Below are 23,659 nucleotides of genomic sequence, written 5' to 3' on the forward strand. Positions count from 1 at the left end.
ATATTATGGTTATTATTTCTTGAGTTAATTATCAAGCGTAATTTATGTCTAATAAATTTTACGTAGCAAAACAAAATGTTTCGTAAATCTTAACACCAAAACTGCAGTGGTTGCAGTTTCTCTAAACATATCTCATGGAACAATTATTTTTTAATATATATACTTTTAAAATTAGCATTATTTTGATACATAAAATACGAACATGATGTTTAAAAATTTATTTAAAAAGATTAGCTTGCAAAAAGTTCGTTAACCAAAGATTCTCACGTTATTAAAATTTTCATAGCTAGGCAAAATTCACTCCCATTTTTAAAACGTTGATGCTCAAAATTATTAAGTTTGCATTTATTTCAAATGAAAAATAATAAAGATTTTATAAATTTCAATAATGTATTTCAAACTTTTCCATACTCGAAATTTTAAATGTGAAACCCAGGGCTTTCAAATAAAAGCAAATTTTATTAAAATAAGAAAAGAGACTGTAATATTCTTATTCTGTCTTTCTCAGTCTATATAAACCAGATTATATATTTATTTCCAATGCTTTGAGTAAATTATAGCATGGTACATTTATATCAAATAAGTATAAAAAAAGTAAATTCAACATATTATTAAGCATAATTTAGAAATCTATTTAAAAAGGGTTATTTGCTAGCAATTCAATTTTCGTTAATACTATTTGTTAGTGCCTTAGAATATCGAAACCTCTTTCAAGTTCCCAACATATTTTATAAAAGAAATTTATAAAATAAACCAACAGAAATTCAATACTCTAAAAGGCACACGACATTATTTGGATGCAAATTTAAAAGTCAATTTAAAATAATTCATTCAATATAATATCTTCCGAGAATTTTGTCTTTCATTTATATTTATAGCTTTATTTGAAATGCCATTATTTCTAAAAAGCTTTCTATAGGAATAATAAAAGGTTTTAAAAATGCATTTTTTAAAATAAAAATCTGAAAGACATTGAATAATGTAATTTGTAATTCTATACTTTATTTGCCTCCATGTATTGAGATATTTAATTGCATTTTAAAAGAATACTGCGAAGAGTGATGTTTGTCGAATATGTGATAGCAATTTGGCTAGAGCATGGAAGAACTAAAGTATGATAATAAAACAGAATGTAACAAATGTAAGAGCAGCTCTTTATGTTATAAAAATAAAAATGTTCAAGTCAACTTTTAATTTTTTTTTTCATGTGAGGACGTATGAAGCTGAAAGTTATCCGTTATTTTAGAATAGCTTTTTAAAATAATAAATGAAAAAAATATATATGTAACATAAATTTGCAATATAATTTTGAAATAAAGAGCTTGATAAGTAAAATAAGCAGCTAAGCCGTTACACTGTAAAAAATCCGGATCAAATGACGAAAAAAATTATCGGCACTGAGGGTGACGACAGTACTTTTTATCATAAAATAAATTTTTACCGGAACATGTTATGGAACAAAAAATTTAATTTACTATAAATTTCGCAGTAATGGTTACCGTAAAAGCACTGAATCACTACAATTAAATAAATATTACTGTAAAAATAACGGCATAATATTCTATGGTGAAGTTGGATTTTACAGCAATATGTATTTTACGGATGATGCTCCAAAGGTGCTGGTTCTCTATAACATAATTCTATACGGAATTTTTTACAGCGTAAAAACATGGGACATCGACTGGAAATTCTTATTAACTAGTAATTTTTTTAACAAAACAATCAGATTTTTCGAAAAAAAGGTTATTTACGTAAAAATTTGGTCTTTGGGAGTAATGGTTATTACGGTAAAATGATATTTTTCCTAAATATTTGTTTCTCAGTTATATTTCAAATGATATATAAACCTTGGAATTAATAGCAAATGGGAAAAAGCGAAGACGTTATATCTTAGTAACCCCTTCTCTGTCGGCCTTGCATCTCATACGTTTGGCGTTTTTGTGATCATATGGTCGGCGTCGCATGCCATGCAACGAAAGGAAAATTGCATCAATGAAATTGAATTCGTCGCTACTCACACGTCTCTTTATATCCCGCGAGTACTTTTGTATTTCTGAATATTGCCAAGAGATGGCGCAACTAGTCCCACTTTCTTCACAATTTTCACAGTCAGATTTTCTCGCCTTGAATTAAAATCAAAATCATTTTGTACTTTAAGTAATTTCACTTCCATTAGTGTTACCGATCGGAAGATGATAGTTCTAATTTATCAAGTGAAAATTATTTCCCAAAATACTTTTTACCAAATTTTAATAATTATTTTATGCAAATATATATTTTAAATACCTTAAAGAAGCAGAGTTAAAAAATAAGTTATCAAAGTGTATTTTTTAAGATAAAACTTGGGTGCATTGGAGAAATGGCGGTCAATGGACGGGACATCACATATATTACCACCAATAGACCAAGCAAAAAACTGCTTGCTGGCAAAAATATTTTGTAAATCCGAATTTAGAATAGAACATGTATTAATTTTCAGCAATAAAAAAAATTTATGAGGGGGGGGGGTGTTCGAAATTCGAAAAAAAAAGCAGACAGATTTGATTTCACATCACTTCTGTTATTTTCTTGACAACGTTTTAACTTTGAAACTAAACATGTCAATTAGTTTTCCAAATAATATGAAAATTTCATATCCCATCAAAATACAGAATAGCTAACTTCCGCTTTGTTAATCACTGAGAGGCATGCAAAAAGAGAGATACTAACGTTCTGAAAAGTACTCAAAGTACTCATGAAAATTCTATTACCGTGGTCTGCTGCACCAGGTTGAACGATTGAGGATGCATGGTTCAAATAACTCGATGGAGGTATACCACAAATTGTAGATTTAGTTTAAATTTGGAGAATATAATGTTCTTCCTTTCGGTCCTCTTTGAACTCAGCACGATCACTTCGAACCGTATTGCATGCTGCATCGTCCTTAAAGTAGAATGCTATCATGCTCAAAGGAAAAAATAACTGTATGTAAGACAGAACAGAATTTACAAGGGGTCTCTAATTCTTAAACTACCGAATTGCTTCAGAGATGTATTAATTACTTCACAAGAACGTCAAAAGCAGATTGAAGTGCAATGGATGGCTCATTTTGAAAACATTAAGTATTTCAGCTAAAAGTACAGTGTATAGAGAAAATAATCTAATATCGTGACAACTTGCTTTTAAAGAAATCAAAATAAACAATAAGAAATGTATTTTTATGTATACTTACCAACTAGAGTTACAAAATCCTGACTTGTAGTTGAGGAAAACACCGAGTAACAAGCTTCCTGCGTACTTCTTCCCAATTCACCTTTAAAATAATAAGGATGTTGAGATACTCGTTGCCCTCGGATACTATCTTAATAACTTTTAAAAGTATAGAATTTAAAACTTTAAATGTAACCTTCTTCTCCATAAATTCTTGCTATATAACTACTGACATTATAATCACGGGAAACTATTTTATGATTAGTAAAACTCGGATAGTAAAACTTTGCGAAATCAATTCTGCCAAGATTGCTAAGAAGCTCTGTTAGAGTTCCATACCAATTTCTTTATCACACAGTAAGTACACAATTTTATAGAATAATTTAAAATCGAAACTAATTTTGAGCTTTAGATTTTCATATTTTGATGACTTAAATTTTAATAACTTAAAAGAGAGAAAACTCACCATTGTATAACTAAAGTTTTGTTTTCAACTCATTTTCCGCTAGTCATTAACTTGTTTTATTTAATTATTTATAGGGGGAGATAGAGATGATTTTTTTCGCAACTTATTACGTCCTATTATGCTAAGTAGACAGTTATACTATATCACTATTGCTTTCATATAGCTGTTTTCTGTTTTGGAAGAGATGCATTGCTATTTATCATACTAAATTGTGCTTATATAAATTTTTTTGAAAACAAAATAATATAAATTGTTCTTTAATTATTCTTCTCAAAAAGTTAAATTATAAGTCTCATCGTTTTAGATTGATAATTCTGCATTAAAAAAGAATACCGATAACGCGTTACTGCACTATCTCGAGAAACCCAACCACGCTACAGTTAAACTAGCTATTACGCAATATGGGCATCTGGTTGACGAAAATGGAATGCCCATCGAGAATAGTCTATGGTTTCGAGAATAGCTTCTTTTACCTGGTGGACGAAAAGGGAACTAATTTTTTCATTGCATATTTTCTTTCTCCATAGTAACTTGTCAACTCTAACCGTCTGTATACAAGCTTGCTCACTACCTAAATTAAATTAGTTGTATCTTCTCAGCTCCAGCGATCCAGGGGTCACAAAAGTTCATAAATGATCCTTTATGTTACATAGCATATTAAATTTCGACAGTATGAAGCATATTCTAGTTGACTTGGCAACACAAGAATAAGAGAAATCATATTGAGGAATTTAACTCATTCGATATTTCACATTTGTGAAGATCTTTGTCGTTAGAAAGATGTTTTGATCATGTTTTTTGCGAAAAAAGAGAAAAATCTTTAATTTGTCTTCTAAGTACAATGTGCTATACCATATTAATATTTCTAGTTAGATATTTAGCATTATTAACAGTCTTGGAATGAAAGATAGGATTTCAACGTTGTAAAGAATACTGTTGCTCTCAAATCACATGCAATTAACTTCTTTCCGTTTATTAAAAACCTTTTAAATTTGATTGATTTAATTATCGTGCTTTAAAGTTGAAATAAAATGATCGTGAATAAAAATGTGAGAAAAATTTAAATTTTAGTAAAAATAAGCGATTAAAGACACATCTAATTCTCATTTCGCTTTTTCACTGAGAAAATACGTTTCTTCTGGCAAACAAATGAACATACTTTTCAGGTAAATATATACTGTTTTTAAGCAGCATAAAACTCAAAATGCTCAATATTTCTGCGTTCTGAACTCCCAGGTAAAAGAGTGCAAGCACAATAAAGCACATTTTATGTAAAAATAATACACCCAGCAGGTCAATATTATATACTAAACAGATCAACATTGGAAAGCAAAATGCTAAAAATAACATAGAAATTTGAGGCTGAAATTGTCTTACTTAATCCAAGATGGTTTTTATCTTATTTTTCCTTACACATAAATCAATTTCTAACCAATTACATCTGTTAGAGAAAAAGCGATGTATGAAATTCTTTTGAAGTATATAAAGCTGACGTGGGAAATATTTCAAAGATTAATAACACCTAAATAATCTGCCAACAACAGCTTGTCGCTCCATCATGGAACGTTGAAAAAGCTAAAAATTTGGTCCTTTCTTTTCGGTTATAGATTGACTATTCTTTCTCGGTTGTATAGCTCTTTGGCACGTATGAAAGTCGCTTATGAAACTTTTTAACCGCAAATTGATCAAAAAGTCATGTGTGGATGACAAGGTATTTCAGCCTTTCTTGGGAGTCGTCATTCAACTTCAAATATAAAATGTTCTAGTGAATTTTAGATATAATGCCCAAATTTAGAGAAAAAACATTCCTGCCAAAACCAGTCTTATGTATTACATGGGAACAAATGAGAAAGCCATTTAGTTTTTAAAAACTAATAAAATGTTAGATTGCTTTCTTAATAAAATAAGTTAATTCGTGTTTTTAAAGGAGGTGGGAGGACTAGAGGGAGCCTCTTCAAATGTACTGTTGAGAATTTCTAGGAAAAAAAATGGTTAAATAACGTTAAATTTAATTGTTATTTTCCCACATTCAAGCAAAACAGTAAAATAACAATAAAAAAGTTGGTATTCAAACTAAAAACTGTGAGAAAAATAGTTTATTTTCTGCTTACAAGTAATACGGTTAAGCATCCATAGTAAAATAAAAATTAGGACATGGAATTTCAGGACGCAAAATATGAAGCTACTTCTTTAAATGTCTTCAATTATATCAGAAAATTGACAGGGCAAACATGGTAGAGTTTGTAATTAAACATTACATAATTTAGGAACGTCAGGATACTTTTTTTATGCTTTACTGGAAATTAAATGTATGCATACCACATAGCTTTTATTCTAGTTAGATTATGTGATTTGCACCTGAACTGACAAGCTGACAATCTCCTATAACATTCACATTAGCCAAAGAATACTAAGCCATAGCATAATAAGCATTTGAACCAGTTGCAAATCCGTGCTCGTTAAACTAGGGGCATAATTAACCAGCTCTATTTTCTAACAAAATCAGCTTTCTAATTTGTTATGCCACTAAAATGAATCATGTTAATCTTATAGTAATATTTATATTTTATCCAAAGCCTGTATAATCAAAATTGCAAAAACCCGCTGATGCAAGTTATGAACAAATATTGCATTCATTTTAACACATTGAAAAAATTTTTAAAATGGGACATTCGTTGTAAAAATATCCGGATCAAATTGCGCGTATAATATTCTGGCACTTATGGGCACATCAACCTCAAAATCCATTTCACCCTTAAATTCCTTTTTACCATAAAATATTGTGCCGAGATTTTCACTGTAATATTTGCTTAATTAGAGTTAAATTACTGGGCTCTCCGGTACCGCAGTCGATTAAGGTGTCACTCACACTGTTGGTTGGTGAGCTGGGGTAATGAGTTCGATCCTGACATTCAACAAAACAACCAACGTGTATATGCAGCAAGGTGCACGTCAAATCTAATATGGCTGAAAGTCCTCTCGTTGGTTGTGATGTGGAAATTTGGAGAGAGGAGTACCAGTTCAACCTCTACCGATGTCGTCTGACCAGGGTCAAAATTACGTAGCACTCCTACCAAGGCCGTTAAAAGATAGAGCCCTAAAATGGGGCTAGGTGCTTGGTTATGGTTGGGTGATGATGTAAAATTACAGTATACCAGATTTTTGTTCAGTAACATAATCTGGAAAAAATGGATTTTGCAGTAAAAAGTGCCGGCATCCAGGACACTAGTACCGTAATTAGAATCAAATTTCTTACAGTGTAATTTTCCGATACAAAGTTGTTATCGGCTGGTGTTCGGGTTTTTAATTTAGCCTTTGATACCGAAATTAGAGCTTTTAACCCATATTTTTTCCTTAAAGAATTTTTATACCTTCTGACTATTAAGATCAAAGCTGCAATTTTTATAGAGTCATTTCTTCAAAGTCATAGGTTTTTCGGAGTAATTAAAAAAATCAAAGCAAAACATTAAATTTATTTTCAAATCATATTTCTTTATAGGAATATTGCATTAGCAATTGTTAATAACTTTCATAAGAAAATTCTTGAACATCAATGTGTTCAAGAAAAGCTCAACGCAATAATTTACTTTAAATCATTTTTCAAAATACTGGAATTACTTAATTTAGCTTGAAATAAATAATATTAACAATAAATTAATTGATTTAGGTTACGTATTATTGAAAATTAAACTAATTTATGATAGTGCAATTTTTTACTTACCGAATTGGATTTCAATGATATGCTTGTGTCTTCGGAAAAATGTCATGCAAACATATCCATTTTTACTGAAAGACAATATTAAAATTAAAATAGAATAATTTATTACAAACACATTATGTAAAGAAAGTTACGTAAGTATAACAGGGATACCCGAAATTCTCGCAAGATTCGAATTTTGCACCATTAAAATGTTGCCTAAGAAAAACAAAACTCAGCAAAATAACTCACGAGTCAGTATTTTTAAAACTAAAGCACTAAATGGAGGAGCAACGAGATTTTCCATATTTGGCCATGTAATATCTCTTTATCTCTCCTTGGGTAGCAACAGAATTTGTATGCAGTTGCCATAGAACTCTTTTTTATTTTTCATTTTTATTTTTACTTTATTTTTTTTAAAGTAAAGCCCATGAATTTTTAGATTATGCTACGTCATGAAGAATTCGGTCACTAGAAATTTCGTCAAAGAATATCGAATATGCGTTTATGCTAGCAAAACTGTGGTCGTCTTTTACCTGATATGCTGAATAATATAAAAATCCATGCTGTATACTTTTAAATAATTACCATTACAGTTTTTAATTAAAAACTTATTTTATTCAAAATTATTTCTTGCAAAAATTTTGGAACACGTTGTATATCAAGCATATTTTAAAGAAAGAAGAGTAAAGAACATCAAAATTAACTCCCTTTCTCAGGACGTTTAAAAAATAAATTTTGCCAGGAGAATAGTTTGATCATTTTAAATAATTCAGATTTAGTTCACGAAAACTCCTAATGGAATATTAATTGAAAGTCTCCAATGTGCATAGCTTTTTGTTTGGGTTCTTACAAGAAGTTTAATACTAAAAATAATTGCGAAACATCCTGTCTTAAGGCTCAGATTGAGACTCATCTGTATTTTTTAGCCATGGAGAACTTGAATCTGGGTTATATATACCTTTTTGAAATGATATACAATATTTTTATGAATATAAAATATTATTACTCCCCAGAAAACTCTTCTCCTACACCTAGATTTGTATGCGACTTGTTTGTTGAAAAATTGATCGCTGCAATATGAACTTATTGATATGCATGAATTCGAATAAAATGCAAACTTTTTATATTCTCACTCCAGATAGGTGCATGCGTCCAAAGAAGAATTTTGCTTCACAGTAATGAACAAAGTTTAATCAATTTACAAGCTTAACCAGCGAAAAGGCATGTTCCATGCTCGTCAAATACCTCTTACCTCAATACCTAAGTCACAATACAAATTATTTTGAAGCTGTTTTTAATTTATAATAGCTTGATTTTTATTAATTTGATTTCTATTCACTTGAGTGATAAGAGAAATTTTCAAAAATAAGTTTATGGGCAGCGAAAATTAGTATGCATGAAAACCTTCATGAAATAATCATACCACTAAGTTTAATTGCATCACTAATACATAGAACTAATTTTTTTTCGTGCACTTAGAATAAAAGAATTAATCATGTATGTGGTTATAGCATAGATTTTTTTTCATTTTTAGGCATTTCTTTCAAGTTTTTCATTCTTTGTTTCGCAATTCATCATTTCGAACGTAATGAATTCGCTTGGAACATCTACTTTCCTTCAATTGTAGCAGAAATATTCAGGACAGAAAAAAATTAGCGTTAGCTATGAGAGAAATCGAATAGTTTTTCGAAAGTATAACTTTAAATTATTTAAAAAATATAATTCTTGCGAACAGAAACGTTCACACCGTTCTCTCTTGATATTTTTTATTCGCACATTCCGTCAAAAAAAAAAAAAAAAGAATCACACGATCAAGTGCGGTGGGTGTGCCATTGTCAAGGGTTGGGTGTGCCATTATCAGTATTCAACGAAATACTGATAAATCATTTTCTAAAGCATCCATTCAAGTGAAAACGTGATCAGATGATCATATAGAAATTCAGATAGTGAATTAGGGAATTTCAGGCTAACAAATTATGAAAATTCAATTTCTTATAGGACAGGGGCGTGATACACTATACGTGTTTTCGGTTTTTAGAATACATTCTTCTGTAAAAAAAAATTTTATAAAAACTATAATTTTAATTTACTTTTAAAATTTCTGCAAAAGGATTTTAATAGCCAAAAGAAAGCATGCTGTGAAGATTAAAATATTCTTTAAGAGTTTCTTTGAAAAATACTTGCAGAAATAAAACAAAAATATGTGAAACATAGAAACATATTCTTTAGTATAAAAATATTTTGTATTTCATACGGTTTCAAATTGGGCATAAACGTAAGTACATATGTTATATTAGCATTTTAATGACTGATTATTTCCCACATTCTTTATTTAACAATTTAATGTTTTAATATTATAATATTTTATTTTCTTCAAATAAAATTTATATTTTTGTATATTGTATTGGTTGGTGCTGATTTTAACAAACCAGGATTTTTTTTCTTTTTTTTTTTTAAATTCGGTACTTTTATTGCATATTTTCAGTAGTTCTCTGTATTATTATCCCGATGAAGATTAAAAGCACTTGACATAGAAAATACTTTGTCATTAAAATCTTCACCTGCAAATAGTTGAAAGTGATGGAATTAAGTAGAATCTTAACATCATAAATTCGACATAATTCGAGTGCTTGGACTTTGCGCTCATCCTCACTATATGTGAATAAAGACAATAACGCAGAATACATTACATATAACAACAAAATGGTTTAAAAGTAAAGGAAGATATGGTCACCGATGAATAAAAATGAAAATTTTGGAAAAAAAGAAGAAAAACTGCTGTCGCCGGTGGGACGTTGGGGGCAGAAGAAGGCAAATCAGAGTAGAATATGTGTAGGGCTAGACCAGAAATGATCTCATTCAATAAGAAATCGGCATTCACATGAATGAAGCAAAAAATAAGTAAAGAAAGCTCAAAAAATAAATAAAGCAGCGAGAAAATGTCATTTATAAAATAGGTGGCTTGAAATGAGTGAAAAAAGTATATAAAGCAGCTGCACTCACCATCCGGAAGAGCTGTATCCAACAAGAGTAGTGGAATTAGCTGTGTTCGAAACGTGCTCTATGCATATAAACTTGGTGTCTTCTTGATCTTGCTTCGAGTTGGAGATTTTAAATGAATTATTTTTATGTCCAAATGTATAGGTTGTTTTTCCATCCAATGTGTGCCATTTGTGATTGGATGTTACCCAAGATGGAAATTGACATCCACTTATTGGATGTTTACCTAAGAATTAAAACGATAATAATAGATTAAAGAAATGTTTAAATGTGTCAGTTAAAAACACTTACATTCAGAAAGCAAATTTGCATTCAAAACATGGGTTACCTTTAAACCAAATAATATTTTACAAACTATGTTTATTATTATTATACATAATACAGTCACATCAGCCATGTTATACATAAAATGATAAAAACCAATATGAAATTAAAAGGGATAAATGTTTTTACAGTAAGTTTTTAGACAAAAATCCTTTAATTATTTACTTTATTTCTTTCAATTATTCCTTTATTAGTTAACTAAATTTTACAAAATTTTTTACTACAAAATTAAATTAGTACATTGCTAAATTTTCACGATGCACAATGGTAAAAATTTTCGGAGTAAAATTAAATTTCATTGCAAAAATTTTTTAATATTGTAATTTTGTTGGAATCATAACTTCTAACATGAAGCATTTCACGTATGTATTAAATGAAAATATGCTTCGTTTTCTTTTCAACAGAAAAATATATTTCCTAATTAAGATATTCAGATATTATATACCTAAATAAATATATTTTTAATGAAATCAGTTTTTTGTAAAAATATTTATTGAAATTGTAAATAAATTTTTTTATGATATGGATTACATAAAAATGTTATGAGTCTGATAAAACATCTGAAATTTATTGAAATTAAAAAAAAAATTCGAACACCAATCTTAATTCCAAGCAAAATGTTTATCAGACAAAAACTGCAATTTCTAACTGCATGGAAATGAAATGTCTGTAAGTTTTTTAGATGCATGAAAACGTTAACTAAAACTTAAATCCATGAACTAATTTTACGACAAAATTATTACCAGCCGACGTAGCGCAAGGAATAGAGCACTTGCCTCCAAATTTGGTGACCCAGTTTCGAATGTCTGAGCGACTGGAATAGTGCTCCCGAACACAGTGCTCACGAACATTATTCCTAATAACCGATGAATAACAAATTCTAATGGCAGATGGTTATGGAGTCAATTTGACATCGGGATTAACCATGACTTTACAGCTTTAACAGCTTCCCTCCCCATGTAACACGAATTTGTGTGAGTTTTACTCAAAAAGTAAACCGAGAAAACGAATTTGTTGTTTGATTTAGAAGTTTCCTTGTCTTCTGAGTTGAGTTATAAATTACAAGTTAAATTTTCATATAGTTAAAAACTCGATATGGATTGATTGCTTGTATTCGATTGGCTGGACGCATGCCCCTATAATAAACCTCTGATATGTCTTACTTTATTTTATTATAATTTTAAATATTAACATAATCTACATTAAATTGAATCTTTTATGCTAATATTTTTTAAACCAATTCAACGATTGCTACTCAGTTTCACTTACATTGATAATTTATAGCAGTTCTTTAAAGAAACATTCTTCATTGTAACCCAATAAACACACTATCTCCTTTCAGAAACATACAATATTTACCAACATGATCATGACTGGACAACAATATTTAACCCCCAAAGATTAAAGGAAAACTCACTCTTGGTAAGCCGCATAGTGCGAGAACCCTCCCATGGCGAGACAAGGCCGTCACATGTTGCGTCAGCTGACTGCGACATCTGAATAACTCCTTTTTCAGTTAGGTAATCGAACACCTGAAAGAGAATCGTTTGCTTTACAAAGAAAAATCGATTCTGAAGACATGTCTTGTCATTAATGAATCGTTATCTTTTATCGAGTTGAAGACAAACGTCAGATTAATGCCTAGCTCTTAACATTGTCTTCTTTTATCGGCTTTTTGAGATAGTTATCATTGTTAAACTATTAATTTCTAGTTTTATCTGATATCAATTTTTTTTTCTCTGAAAGAAGAAAGTCATGGTATTAATTGCCTAATAATTAGTTAACTTAAGTTATGTTTGTTACATTTTGAATTATTTGCTTCATAAATGTTATAGTTTTGTAATAAATCATTATAGGCTACGACTTCAATTGACACTTATTTCATATCATTTTTTTGAGCAGCTTCTGAGCAATAAAATTTAAAAAGAAGCATAAGTTCAGTTTTGCGTTTATCAAGCACTGTTCACCGTCTTCAGTCAATTTTTGAGTTTTGTCAGATAAGACTATACAGTTCAGAATTACGAAACAATTTAATATGCTTAAGAATTTAAAAATTATTCATTTATTATTAAATGATGCAACAACAAAAAAAACAAATAAATATAAGAAAAATGGGTTCTTTAGATAAACAAGTTTTGCAATTGCATTCAAAATTCTTTTGATTCGTTTAAATATAACAAAAACGCAAAAACTGAAAGTAACATTAAGGGACCTAAACCTTCGACTGCTATTCAATCAAGACAATTGACACCGTATTTTTTGGATTGCAACTACCCCTAGATTTAGAAAATCAAATATCCAAATTTATCAACAACAAAAAAAGCGTGAATTCACACAAATTACGGGTCGGTTTTGTGCCATTAACATAAACTATCGCCAGAACAAGAAAAAGGCGCATTATGGTTCATTAATATGCCTTGACATTCATTATGGTTAAAAGAGCAATTAATATTAAACCTTAATACGTGAAAATCCTATTAATAGATTAAAAGTTAAGTTAAAGTTTTTTATTTTCAGCATTGTACAAAAAAATAATGAATAAATATAACAGAAATATTATTTTACATTGTATTACAAAGGAATTAACTAGTTCTAAAAGTGCACCGTAGTTTTCCATCTTATTGAAAATTGTAGAGTTGCATAAAGAATCTATTTAAACTTCATATTTTATGCATATGAATGATTTTTTTGGAATTAAAAATTCCTGCTTTCATATTTCGTTAAAATATTTAAAACATCAATTATTCATTACTTTCATATTTTAATTCCGTGTTTATTATGCTTAGTTTTAATTTTCTGTTATTCTCAAATATTTCTCAAACTTCAGTAATACGGCAAAGAATATTTAATTAGGTGCCTATGTTATCAATAAATTCTTTTTTATGCTATCTCTGCAAAACTAACATATTAACTTACACTGCTTTGGTAGAAAATTATTAATTTTAAAGAGCTATAATAATATTACGTTTTAAAAACAGTGAGTTATAGAATTGTATTTTACTTAGTGCTAATTAATAATATTCCTTTACAGTAATTGAAACTGACTTAAAACTAATTCTAATTTAAATCTTTAGAATTATATCAATTCACCTCAATAAGTAAAATAGTCAAATTAAATTCAAATTTTAATTAGATAGAAACCGAAATGAAGATTATATGCCTCTTTTTTTCAATTAAGTACGGAAATTTTCTCGCTCTCGAATTCAGTCTTCAAAATTGATATAAATGAAAATATAAGTAAAATTTTATCGGGGAAAGCATTATATTTAATTATTTTAGTTTCTAAAAAGGCAGTGAAGCATTTACTATAATTCAATTTATTTAAGAAAATTGACATATTCTGAGCATTTAAAAGATTTTGAAAGTGTTAATTAAGTTTCTCACTCACAATAGTATATTGGAAAGCTACATAGTGCTACGTAAGAAATATTTAAACTAATTTATTATTAATAAAATGATCTAGATATTTTCTGCAAAAAGAAGAATTTAGATTACCGAGAGAGTTTGTTCTTTGCTTTAAAATTCAAATCTTATTTTAATTTTAAGAACTAAATTGCTATAATCTTCCCTCAGTAATTACTAGTGTTTATTCGAATTAGTTTCAAAATTAAAATTTATAAAAGGGTTTTTTTCACATTAATAAGAAATTGAACCTTATCTCCCTCCCCAAAAAATTTGCGAAATAAATGAACTAAAAAAATTAAAAAAAGATAAACTATTTTAATATACAAGCTGGATAAGAAGCTAAAAGTAGTAGGACAAGTAGTAACAGCTAAAATGTAGTTATAGCTAAAAATATGTGTTTTTATAAGTAAGAGTGAAAAACGGTTTCAATCAACACATTCTAAAAGAGAAAATTCCTTCGCGCGAATCCTTTTAGTTGTCTAAAAGGACAAACATAAGATGTGCAATGGAGGGAAAATAAAAAAAAAATATGTCACAAGCATCGGACTACTAAACTGCGCATTGGTGAAAAAATAAGAAAGGTGGAACTTTTTTAATTTCTTTTTATACAAAAAGTGTGTTTGTTATTTTCATCATTATGACTAAAGACGTCATAGCCTAATTAACATTTGGCACAACAAAAGAACATTTACATATTAATAAAACCTACCTGAGGCATGTTAACTGATTACCAAACGTGATGTCTTTTGCTACAAAATGTTGCATAATACATCATATTGCGGCTTTGTCTTTTTTTTTTTTAAATTCATTTACAAGTAATATAATTTTTCTCTCTTTAACACACACTACATATTTTACAAGATCATTGAAGTGAAAATAACTTGAATTAAATTTAATAAATAAATCAATGTGACCATCTCAAACTAAACACGATCATTCTCGCAGCATAATCATTTTTGCAAAAGAGCATCAAAAAAGTCCTTGTAATTTAGGGCACTTGTTCGTTATTTTCCATTTATAAATTTGTCTACGTAAGGCAGTATAGTAAAGTGTTATAGGAAAGTTTCAATCTGTGGCAGAAAATAGTCATTGGTCTATGACGAAAATGTAAGTGAAAATTATTTCATGAGCCGAACCCCAAGGGATATCCTTTAGACTTTTTACGGCAAATCTATTATGTAATTTTCTTAGGCCAATTATGCAAATTTGATAAGGAATTCTTTTCTTAAAAAATAATTTATTGTAAAATAATTTACTTACAAAACATCTGTATGCATTTTCATCAGTAAAAGACTGTTTATAGCTTTTCCTCGTCGATATTTTCCCGACTAAATAATGTGCTGAGCCTTCTTTCCACACTGCTGTACACGTCAATTCTTCCACTAAGAAAAAATTAAAAATTAAGATGCATTTCATAAATAAGAAAGTACAAGTTACTAAATTTAAATAAGGTATTGAAAAACATAAATTTATTTTAAAAATAAATATTTTTTTTTCGAACAAGCAAAGAATTAATGTATGGTTTTGTGAATTCGGAAAGCACATACTTTGATAACATTTAGCTTTGATACAGCTGTTTATTGTTACGGAGAAGGAAAAACATTTTGTCGTATTGCTTATTCATTAATTTCTAGCAAGATTATTGAATGAAGCATCTAATTAAGGTAAAAAAAGTTCATTACAATTAATCGCCTTGATCAGCTAAACAGTTTTTGCTTTAATCTAATCATTTTCTAGTCAAATTCTTTTTTAAAAACTGAAAATTTCATTTACTTTTAATATGAACAAGATTAAATACGAATTTTTTATCAGAAAGTTGATGCAAAAAAAAGGGAGCTCAGAATGCCAGAAAAGAGTATCTATTTTCCTCATTATGCTTTTTTATGCAAAAAAAACCTCTTAAAATAGGTAAATTTAAAGTAAATTAAGTGGTCTCAAGACTCTTGAAAGTACGGGAAACATTTAAAAGTTTTATAATTTATAAGCGAAATCAATATGAATTCTGAGTTTTTTGCTAATGACAATATATCTTACACGAAATAGTCTGACAGCAGAAAATTATCAGACCTTTTTCTCAATTTTAAAAACTGCAAAAATATACTTTTTTCAAAACTTAAGATTTTTGAGCACATGATTAATTTAAAACTACTCCATAATTTAACACAGAATTTTTTGAACAAAGACTTTTATCAACCTTTAATAATTTACAAATGAAAGTTCAAATAACTCATGTTTCAAACATTATTTTCAGATTTATACATTTTAAAAAATACTAATTTTTAAAATAAAGTACTCAAAACATTCATATTTATAACATTTACGCAGAATTGAAGGCTTACATTATTGAAACTTTATAAAATAAATTAGTCGTCATTTCTTTAGCATTCTACTTGTTTTCAAATTTTAAAAATGTTCTCTGCGAATATTTTTAAATTATGTGAAATATATTTACCGCATAATAATTCCAAGTTCTCAAATCATTGCATGTCGGTATTTTGATTTAATATAAGCTTAGATTTTTATCAGAGCAATAATATCTGTCTTTATTACCTTAAAAATTCAGAAATGCACTTGGTTTTGCTTAGAAGTAGTAGTTGCTATAAATGTTTTGTGCTTACTTAAGCCTTTTGTCAGTTTTAAAAGTCCTGAGAGGACTTTTAAGGGGAGATATTATACGAGAAAATCTGTTCTTGGCAAATTTTGTTTCAGATATAGTGGCTTTTTCTAAATTTAAAGTTTATAGGAAAGATAATTCAGGTAAACCATAAAGTTTCAAATGCTGAAAAAGTCTGACAAAATATTGAAATAAAAACAAATCATTGCAGGATTAGTTCGCTGCGTAGTAACCTGTAATCCTGCCATAATTTGTCTGTATTTTGATATTTCGAAACAAAAACATTTTCGGCATTTGAAACTTCATAGTTCACTCTAAGTTCCCTGGAATTCTATTTTCCTTTTACCTAAAAATTTTATAAAGAGAAATAAAATTTAACATGCAAAGTTTTCCCTTGTTATAGTGCTTATCCGGAATACACTGTAAAACATTCTGGATCAAATTACGGCACAAAGTACCAGCACTTTGGAAGCATCCTCTATAAAATCCGTTTTACCCTAAAATATTATTCCGTAATTTTTACAGTAATATTTATTTAATACGATTGATTCAATGATTCTGCTGTAATTATTACTGTAAAAATTACAATATATCAGATTCTTGTTTCCTCAACATGTTCCAGCAAAAAAAAAAAAGATTTATGGTAAAAATACTGGCATTCTGATGGCCCGTACTTCTAACAGTTATTTCATCCGAAATAGTTTTCGGTGTAACTCTATCTTGAAATAAAATATGTCTTATAAACCATTCTCAACCTCACAAGAGATTTCCTAAATCACATGTCGTGTTTACTTACCACTGCTTTCAGTTCCGAGTACATCTGCGCATGCTTGAAACCTGAAGAGAAGATGAGAATCATCTGTACAGGAGTCAATTGTTGATAACGGATATTGGCATTCACCGTGTCCCCTGCTATAGGTAAAAGTAAAAGGTCCCCGCAACTCACATGACACAGGATCAGCATCGACTGAAAGGAAACATATTCTTTAAATTATTTATTCGTTTGCTTTCTATTATTTTATCGTTTGTTTTGAAAATAATAAATAAAACAATTCGTAAACATTTATTTGTGTTCTCCGTAATTCACATAACACAGGCTCAGCATCGACTGAAAGAAAACAAGTTATTTTTCTATTATTATTTTCTCGTTTGCTTATAATTATTTTATCGTTTGTTTTGTAAATAACAAGCAGTAAATAAACAATTTATGAAATATTTATTTTTTTATATTAATTACAATCATGTTACTTGTTTGGTTTTGTTTTGGAGTAAATTTTAGAGAAATTTGAAGAAACAATTTTTATTATGCTTGGAACTTTCAATTGTTTGTACTCTTAAAATTGCTTACACATGTGATATTGCTGACAAGACAAATAAGGAAGTCTTTTCTTAGTATTTCTTATAATTCAGTTAAAGGTTTTTATGTTTAAAAAGTACTTGTACTGAAGCAATTGAAGGTTTTTTTTAACTTTTACTTATTTATGTAGCTGAGATTGCTATCTGAACAATTCAATTTTCTTTCATGTAAACATGAATAATTTTACATTTCACAATAAAAGAACGTTATAGTTAATTGCATTTGTGAGTAATTATTTCATCCTTCTGCATTGTTATAGTTTTACTTGGAAAATATAACAATCCAATTTTAATTTGAAATGATTTTTTATACAGTACTGGACAACTTACTGAAGTGACTTTTTTAACCTTAATGTAACCTAACTTTTTTAACCTTAACCTAACGTAACCCTAACCTAAAATGTTGTCCACATGCGGACTCTTAAGTCAGTAGAGCTTTATTTGCTTATTTAGTTGCCCTTTTTGAAGCAAGTGAGAATGCGGAATGCATTTTCCTTAACTGAAGATATTTTGAAGGATTTTTACTCTGAATTTCAAGACATCTGTAGATTAAAACACATGATATTTTAATTATGGCAGTATTTATCTGAGAAACGACTTCTGAAACTGTTGAATTCAAAGATAAATCTATTTCATTTTATGGAATCTTTCGCCACACATTTCAATATATGCTTAAATTTATGACATCTGTACCTTATTATTCAGTCCTTGAAAGTGTTACTCATTCTGTGTGTGTTTTTAACATGGTTTCATCTAAAACAAGCAAACGTAAATTGAATTAAATCATATCATTTACCTTTACCTATGAACAGGAATACCACGCCTTCTATTTTAACAATCCTTTAATCGAAGTACGAATTTATATCAAACAATTTAATCGAAAAATACATTTTTAATATTCAAATGTTAGATTCAAAGCTTCAAATAAAATGTTCCGAACAACGCCGTTCAACAATAAACAATTATACAACAATAATTTCAATTATGTGTAAATTGCCTCTTGCCCTTTGTGTAACTATTATTCTTCAAATTCACAAATTAGTCTATAGATATATACTTACTACTTATTTTATGATTTTCATTGCATACCAGCTAGTTAGTTAAGTAGTTAGTTAATTAGTATGAGAAGATACAGAATAGTGTAAGTCCCAAATTGCTAAAGATATAATGTAGGCACATGCTAATAATTTAATTATATTTTCAAGATATGGCTGCGCAATTGCATAATTCTGTTTAAACAACCTGAAATATATACCATACGACAGTAAAATTTACATACAACTTCTTATTCCAGTTTAACAATACCGAACGCATTATTCAGCAAATAATTTCCGCTAGGCCATAATATTTAATTATTTCCATCGCATATGCAAATCTTAAAAACTCTATAAAAGATACTGCCTACTATTTTCTCGAAGCATTTTAAGCGTGCCAAGTTTTCTAGGAAGAGATACTAATCCAGGCGTAAACCTGGCAGTAATTTCCAGCGTGCAAGCGATAAACACTGAATTACGTAAAGGGATGTAATCTGTTTATTCTAAAGCCGTAATTTCACGGTTCAGCACCTGTCGGCGAACAGGGACAGACGGGCGATAACAGGGAAAGAGACAAGGGATTTGTTCCCCCTGGTCTGCTATCCACCAGTTTTCTTTCTCAAAGACGATTCTTTAGACTGAAAAATTCTCTCTACTTGTAACCGTGTTCGTAGGAAGAAAAGAAAAGGTACCGTTTATGTGTCTCTGGTGCGACCAAGATAGCGCGTGTCTTGCCAAAGGAAAGCTTGGCGATATGAATTATGGCAGTTTAAGAAAGTTGCGGTTTATTCAATAAACCACGAGTTTCTCAAGCATATCATTTAAATTCATGAAAATAAAATTAAAATGTTTTAAATGAGCAATTAATATTTAATTGTTTAGTGAAGATGAATTCATAGTGTTTAGTAATTCAGAATGAAATTTGAGTTTGGAAAATATTAAATAAAAAATATTATATCTATATTTCCAGTAATAAAATTCTCATTTTTTATTGATGCAGCAACTCTTAAGTTGTATTAAATGTTTATTTATTGATTTTATTTATTTTATTTTTTCATCTTTCTCATCTTTTATTCTTTTTTTTTTCAAAGATTCTGATACCTGAAAAATGGGCAGGTGTTAGAGCTTTACACATCAAATATTTTTTAAAGTTTGATTCCTAGCAATAACTAACAAGAGCATTCATTTATTAACTCTCATTTTATTTATTTATTTTCTTTTTCGGGGGGAGGGGGCAGTGTTCCCTGCTCACTACCATCCCCAGGCTCAGAACGGGCAGCTGTGGGAATACTTTACTCTATTTTAATATTTTTGGAACATCTGATGTAATAATTAGAAAAATCAGTTTTTTTAGTCAAATTATTGTGATTCTGAGGAAAAACCAACTAATTCCGTGTAAGTGTGCATTATAAATATTGTACAAATAATAGCAACATTTTCCCTAGGAAGTTTTGCGGTAGCACTCACAGTTAAACGTTGTGTGTAATATGTTATTCTAATTAATCTTACTTTGCTTTTATAAATTATAAATAACAATTCCTAAAACATTTATTAAAAATAAGACAAAATTGAGTAAGAGTTTTTAAAAACAAATGATTCGGTAATGCGTTCTATCAATAGTAAGAAACTTCTATCTATACGTCATAAAGGAAAACTTCAGTAAAGAATTAAAAATCAGAAAATTAAAAGTAAATAAAATGAAAATAAAACGATTGAAGGCAAAATTATACAACAGGGCTTCTCTGCTATGATATTTCATAGCAGAGAAGCCCTGTTTAGATAAAAGCAGGAAAACCTCTGATATGGTAAAATTGCATGTAACAAGTCTTGTTAAATTAAAAATTGGTTACAGTTATTAAAAAGAAACGTTAAGATGCTAATACTGACCAATAATATTAACCAATTTATTATATCCTACTATTTTTACACCTTTAAGCTGCTCCAAAAATTAATTTAGTTTTAGTATTCAAGTATTACAGAGAAATAAAATATAAAGTAAAATAAAAATTTAAAAAATAGAAAATACTTTTATTTTCAGCATCCTAAGATGAAAGCGTTCATCTTTCAGAGAGCGGGGAGTGGAGGGATTTTCGACAATGATAGAAGATTAGAAGGTGCGAAAAATCCTTTTTATTCGGTAAAAAAATTTTCCATCTTCTTTATACAATTTTATTACTTTTAGTTTTACATCCATTTGTTAATTATGTTGACATATGTTAAATGATATATGTAATGAGATATATTCTAAACGGAAATTTTGAAACAGTCGTTTTTTTTTTGTAATTTTAAAACAATGTGGTAATTTGTATGCAAATTAAGTAAAAGTATAAAATAGCTCTATGAACTTTTTAAATAAAAAAATTATAACACGTACCTCGGAATAAGGAATAAAGAGGAGCATCTGCGTTTAAAATAGAACATGCTTGATTCAGAGATCTATACACATCACAATATGCTGAAATGAAATTTAAAAGAATATAAGTATACAGAAATAAAAGGTGAAAAACAAACCATACATGATATAATTAAGTGTTTTAGTTTGCTACATAACTCAAAAGCAATATTAAAATGCACTCAATTTTTTTATTGTTTGCTTAAAAATTCTATAGATAAATTTTTCGAGACGAGAAATAAATCTGTATACGCTTTAAATCGTTTCATTATTTAAAATTGAATATGAAGAATGCTACTAGTATGATAATTTAATATGATTCATTTGATAACTCTTCATAATGATACATAAGTAAGATATGTTATTGGGCTATTGCTTTGGAAGAATTGAAGATTCATATGACAAAATTGCTTTTGAAATGTAGTAATTAGGCAGCATTTCATTGAGGGCTTCACAATGATAGGTGAAAAATCACATTTAAGATATCCCTATTAGTTCTCTGCAAAATTAGAAGAACACATTTTTATCAATGGTAAAAAAATAAAAGAAACGCTATAATAATTACATAATTCAAAAATATCTATTGTAATATTTTTCTTTCTGTTTAATTTTTTTTTCAGGTGACATATGAAAACATTACGCCTTTCAAAAATGCTACTGCACTTTAGTGTGATTTCTAAGTAAAGGAATCTTAAATATTCCTATATTTTATCCCATAATAATCGATGAACAATATATCTATCTGAAGAACCTGATAACTAAGCACTTTCATTTTTACTTCCTGTTATTTTAAAGCTATTTACTCAATCTATAGTATTGCAATCTATTTTCAATTTTTGAGTCAAGTTGCTGAGCAAAAGTAGCTTCGCACGCGATTGTTTTTAGTGGAGATATTCATTACATACTGAGCTACATAGAGAAAAATACTTCAAAAACTTCAAATTCCTTTTAACAGAATAACAATTAAATGCGTACCCGCTATTTTTTTTACCACTATAGACAATACAGTGAGCTGTATTACTTTTATTTTATTACCACTGCTGAATAGCCAACCCAGTTTAGAGTTTATGACTACCAATGTTCGACTCCGTAGCCTAGTAATTTTGAACCAAATTCAGAAGACAAGGCAACTCCTGTATCAAGTATTGGGAGAAATTTGCCTTCATGGAGAACGTTTTGATCAAACTTTCCCGCATTTGCATTACATGGCTAGGAAAACCACGAGAACCTCCCACGGTTAGCCTGACGGCATGGAGACTCTAACAAATGATCCGCCTACGACTGATGATATTTTATAATGTTAAACGTGGTGTGAGCCAGGTGCGGAATTCGTATCGACTGCCGAATGCTGAGATTGGAACCCGGGTCACCTCATTTTGGGGTGAACGCCTTATCTGCTGAGCCAACAGGGCACAACTGTATTAATTAATATATTTCTATTGAATGTTTTAACTATTTTTTTCGAAATATTAATATCGCTTTTTTACGCAATTTTGTTAAATCTCCACGCTGTTTAAGCCTTACTATGATGTCTTATTTTTATAAGAGAAAAAATATATAAATATCTATATCTCCATCAAAAAGAATGGAAATCGAATTGTGCGTGTTCTAAACCGTACGTAACTCAGTCGGGTAAAAAAGGGAAAGTGAAATTCCACACACCTGCGTGATCATCAACAATTTATGTAACACCTAAAAGGATCTTCTAATACTCTTAGAGGATCATGCCACAACATCTCTGACTTTCCGGAAGAAAGGTTTTTGAGGCGAGTGGAGTTGAGAGGAGAGGCAGAAACTTAAAATCTCTTGGTGTCTTTTTTTTTTTTTTCTTCCTCTTTTCCCTTTATCTTCCAAGGGTAACCGAAAACGAATGGGAAAACACGAAACGGCTTTTAGCAACCTTATACTCTGCAAGCAAACAGCCGGGAGTTCTAGTTTGACATAGAGTTATGATTCCCTTAGAAGGAGGGGATTTCGAAAGGTACTTCCAAAGAGTTTTTACGCTTGTCGTATTTTATAGCACTTATCTTTTCCAACTAATGTGTGCCTTTGTTAAATGAGGAGCAGTATTACGAATTATATCGTTAAGCCGTGGACTTTGCTGCGTCGTAAAAAGGAAGAAAATGCGGTATTTGTTCTCGGTAATGTATTGTTTGCATTCTATTTTCCGCCACCAGAT

General features: G+C 29.3%; 1 protein-coding gene across 1 annotated transcript in view; it reads right to left on the reverse strand.

Moving 5' to 3' along the window:
• LOC107449819 (uncharacterized) overlaps positions 1-23,659 on the reverse strand; it is a 156,536-nt gene that overhangs the window by 16,565 nt on the left and 116,312 nt on the right. Inside the window, exons 4-10 of the mRNA XM_021144720.4 lie at positions 21,463-21,543; positions 17,495-17,665; positions 15,345-15,466; positions 12,097-12,211; positions 10,359-10,581; positions 7,377-7,441; positions 3,212-3,292 (exon numbers count right to left, since the gene is read on the reverse strand). Of these exons, the coding sequence (XP_021000379.3) occupies positions 3,212-3,292; positions 7,377-7,441; positions 10,359-10,581; positions 12,097-12,211; positions 15,345-15,466; positions 17,495-17,665; positions 21,463-21,543 (858 nt within the window). The remainder of the gene's footprint in view (positions 1-3,211; positions 3,293-7,376; positions 7,442-10,358; positions 10,582-12,096; positions 12,212-15,344; positions 15,467-17,494; positions 17,666-21,462; positions 21,544-23,659) is intronic.

Source organism: Parasteatoda tepidariorum, chromosome 8 (assembly GCF_982258835.1).
Source record: "Parasteatoda tepidariorum strain Cologne lab strain chromosome 8, Ptep-v5.0, whole genome shotgun sequence".
Classification (NCBI taxonomy): domain Eukaryota; kingdom Metazoa; phylum Arthropoda; class Arachnida; order Araneae; family Theridiidae; genus Parasteatoda; species Parasteatoda tepidariorum.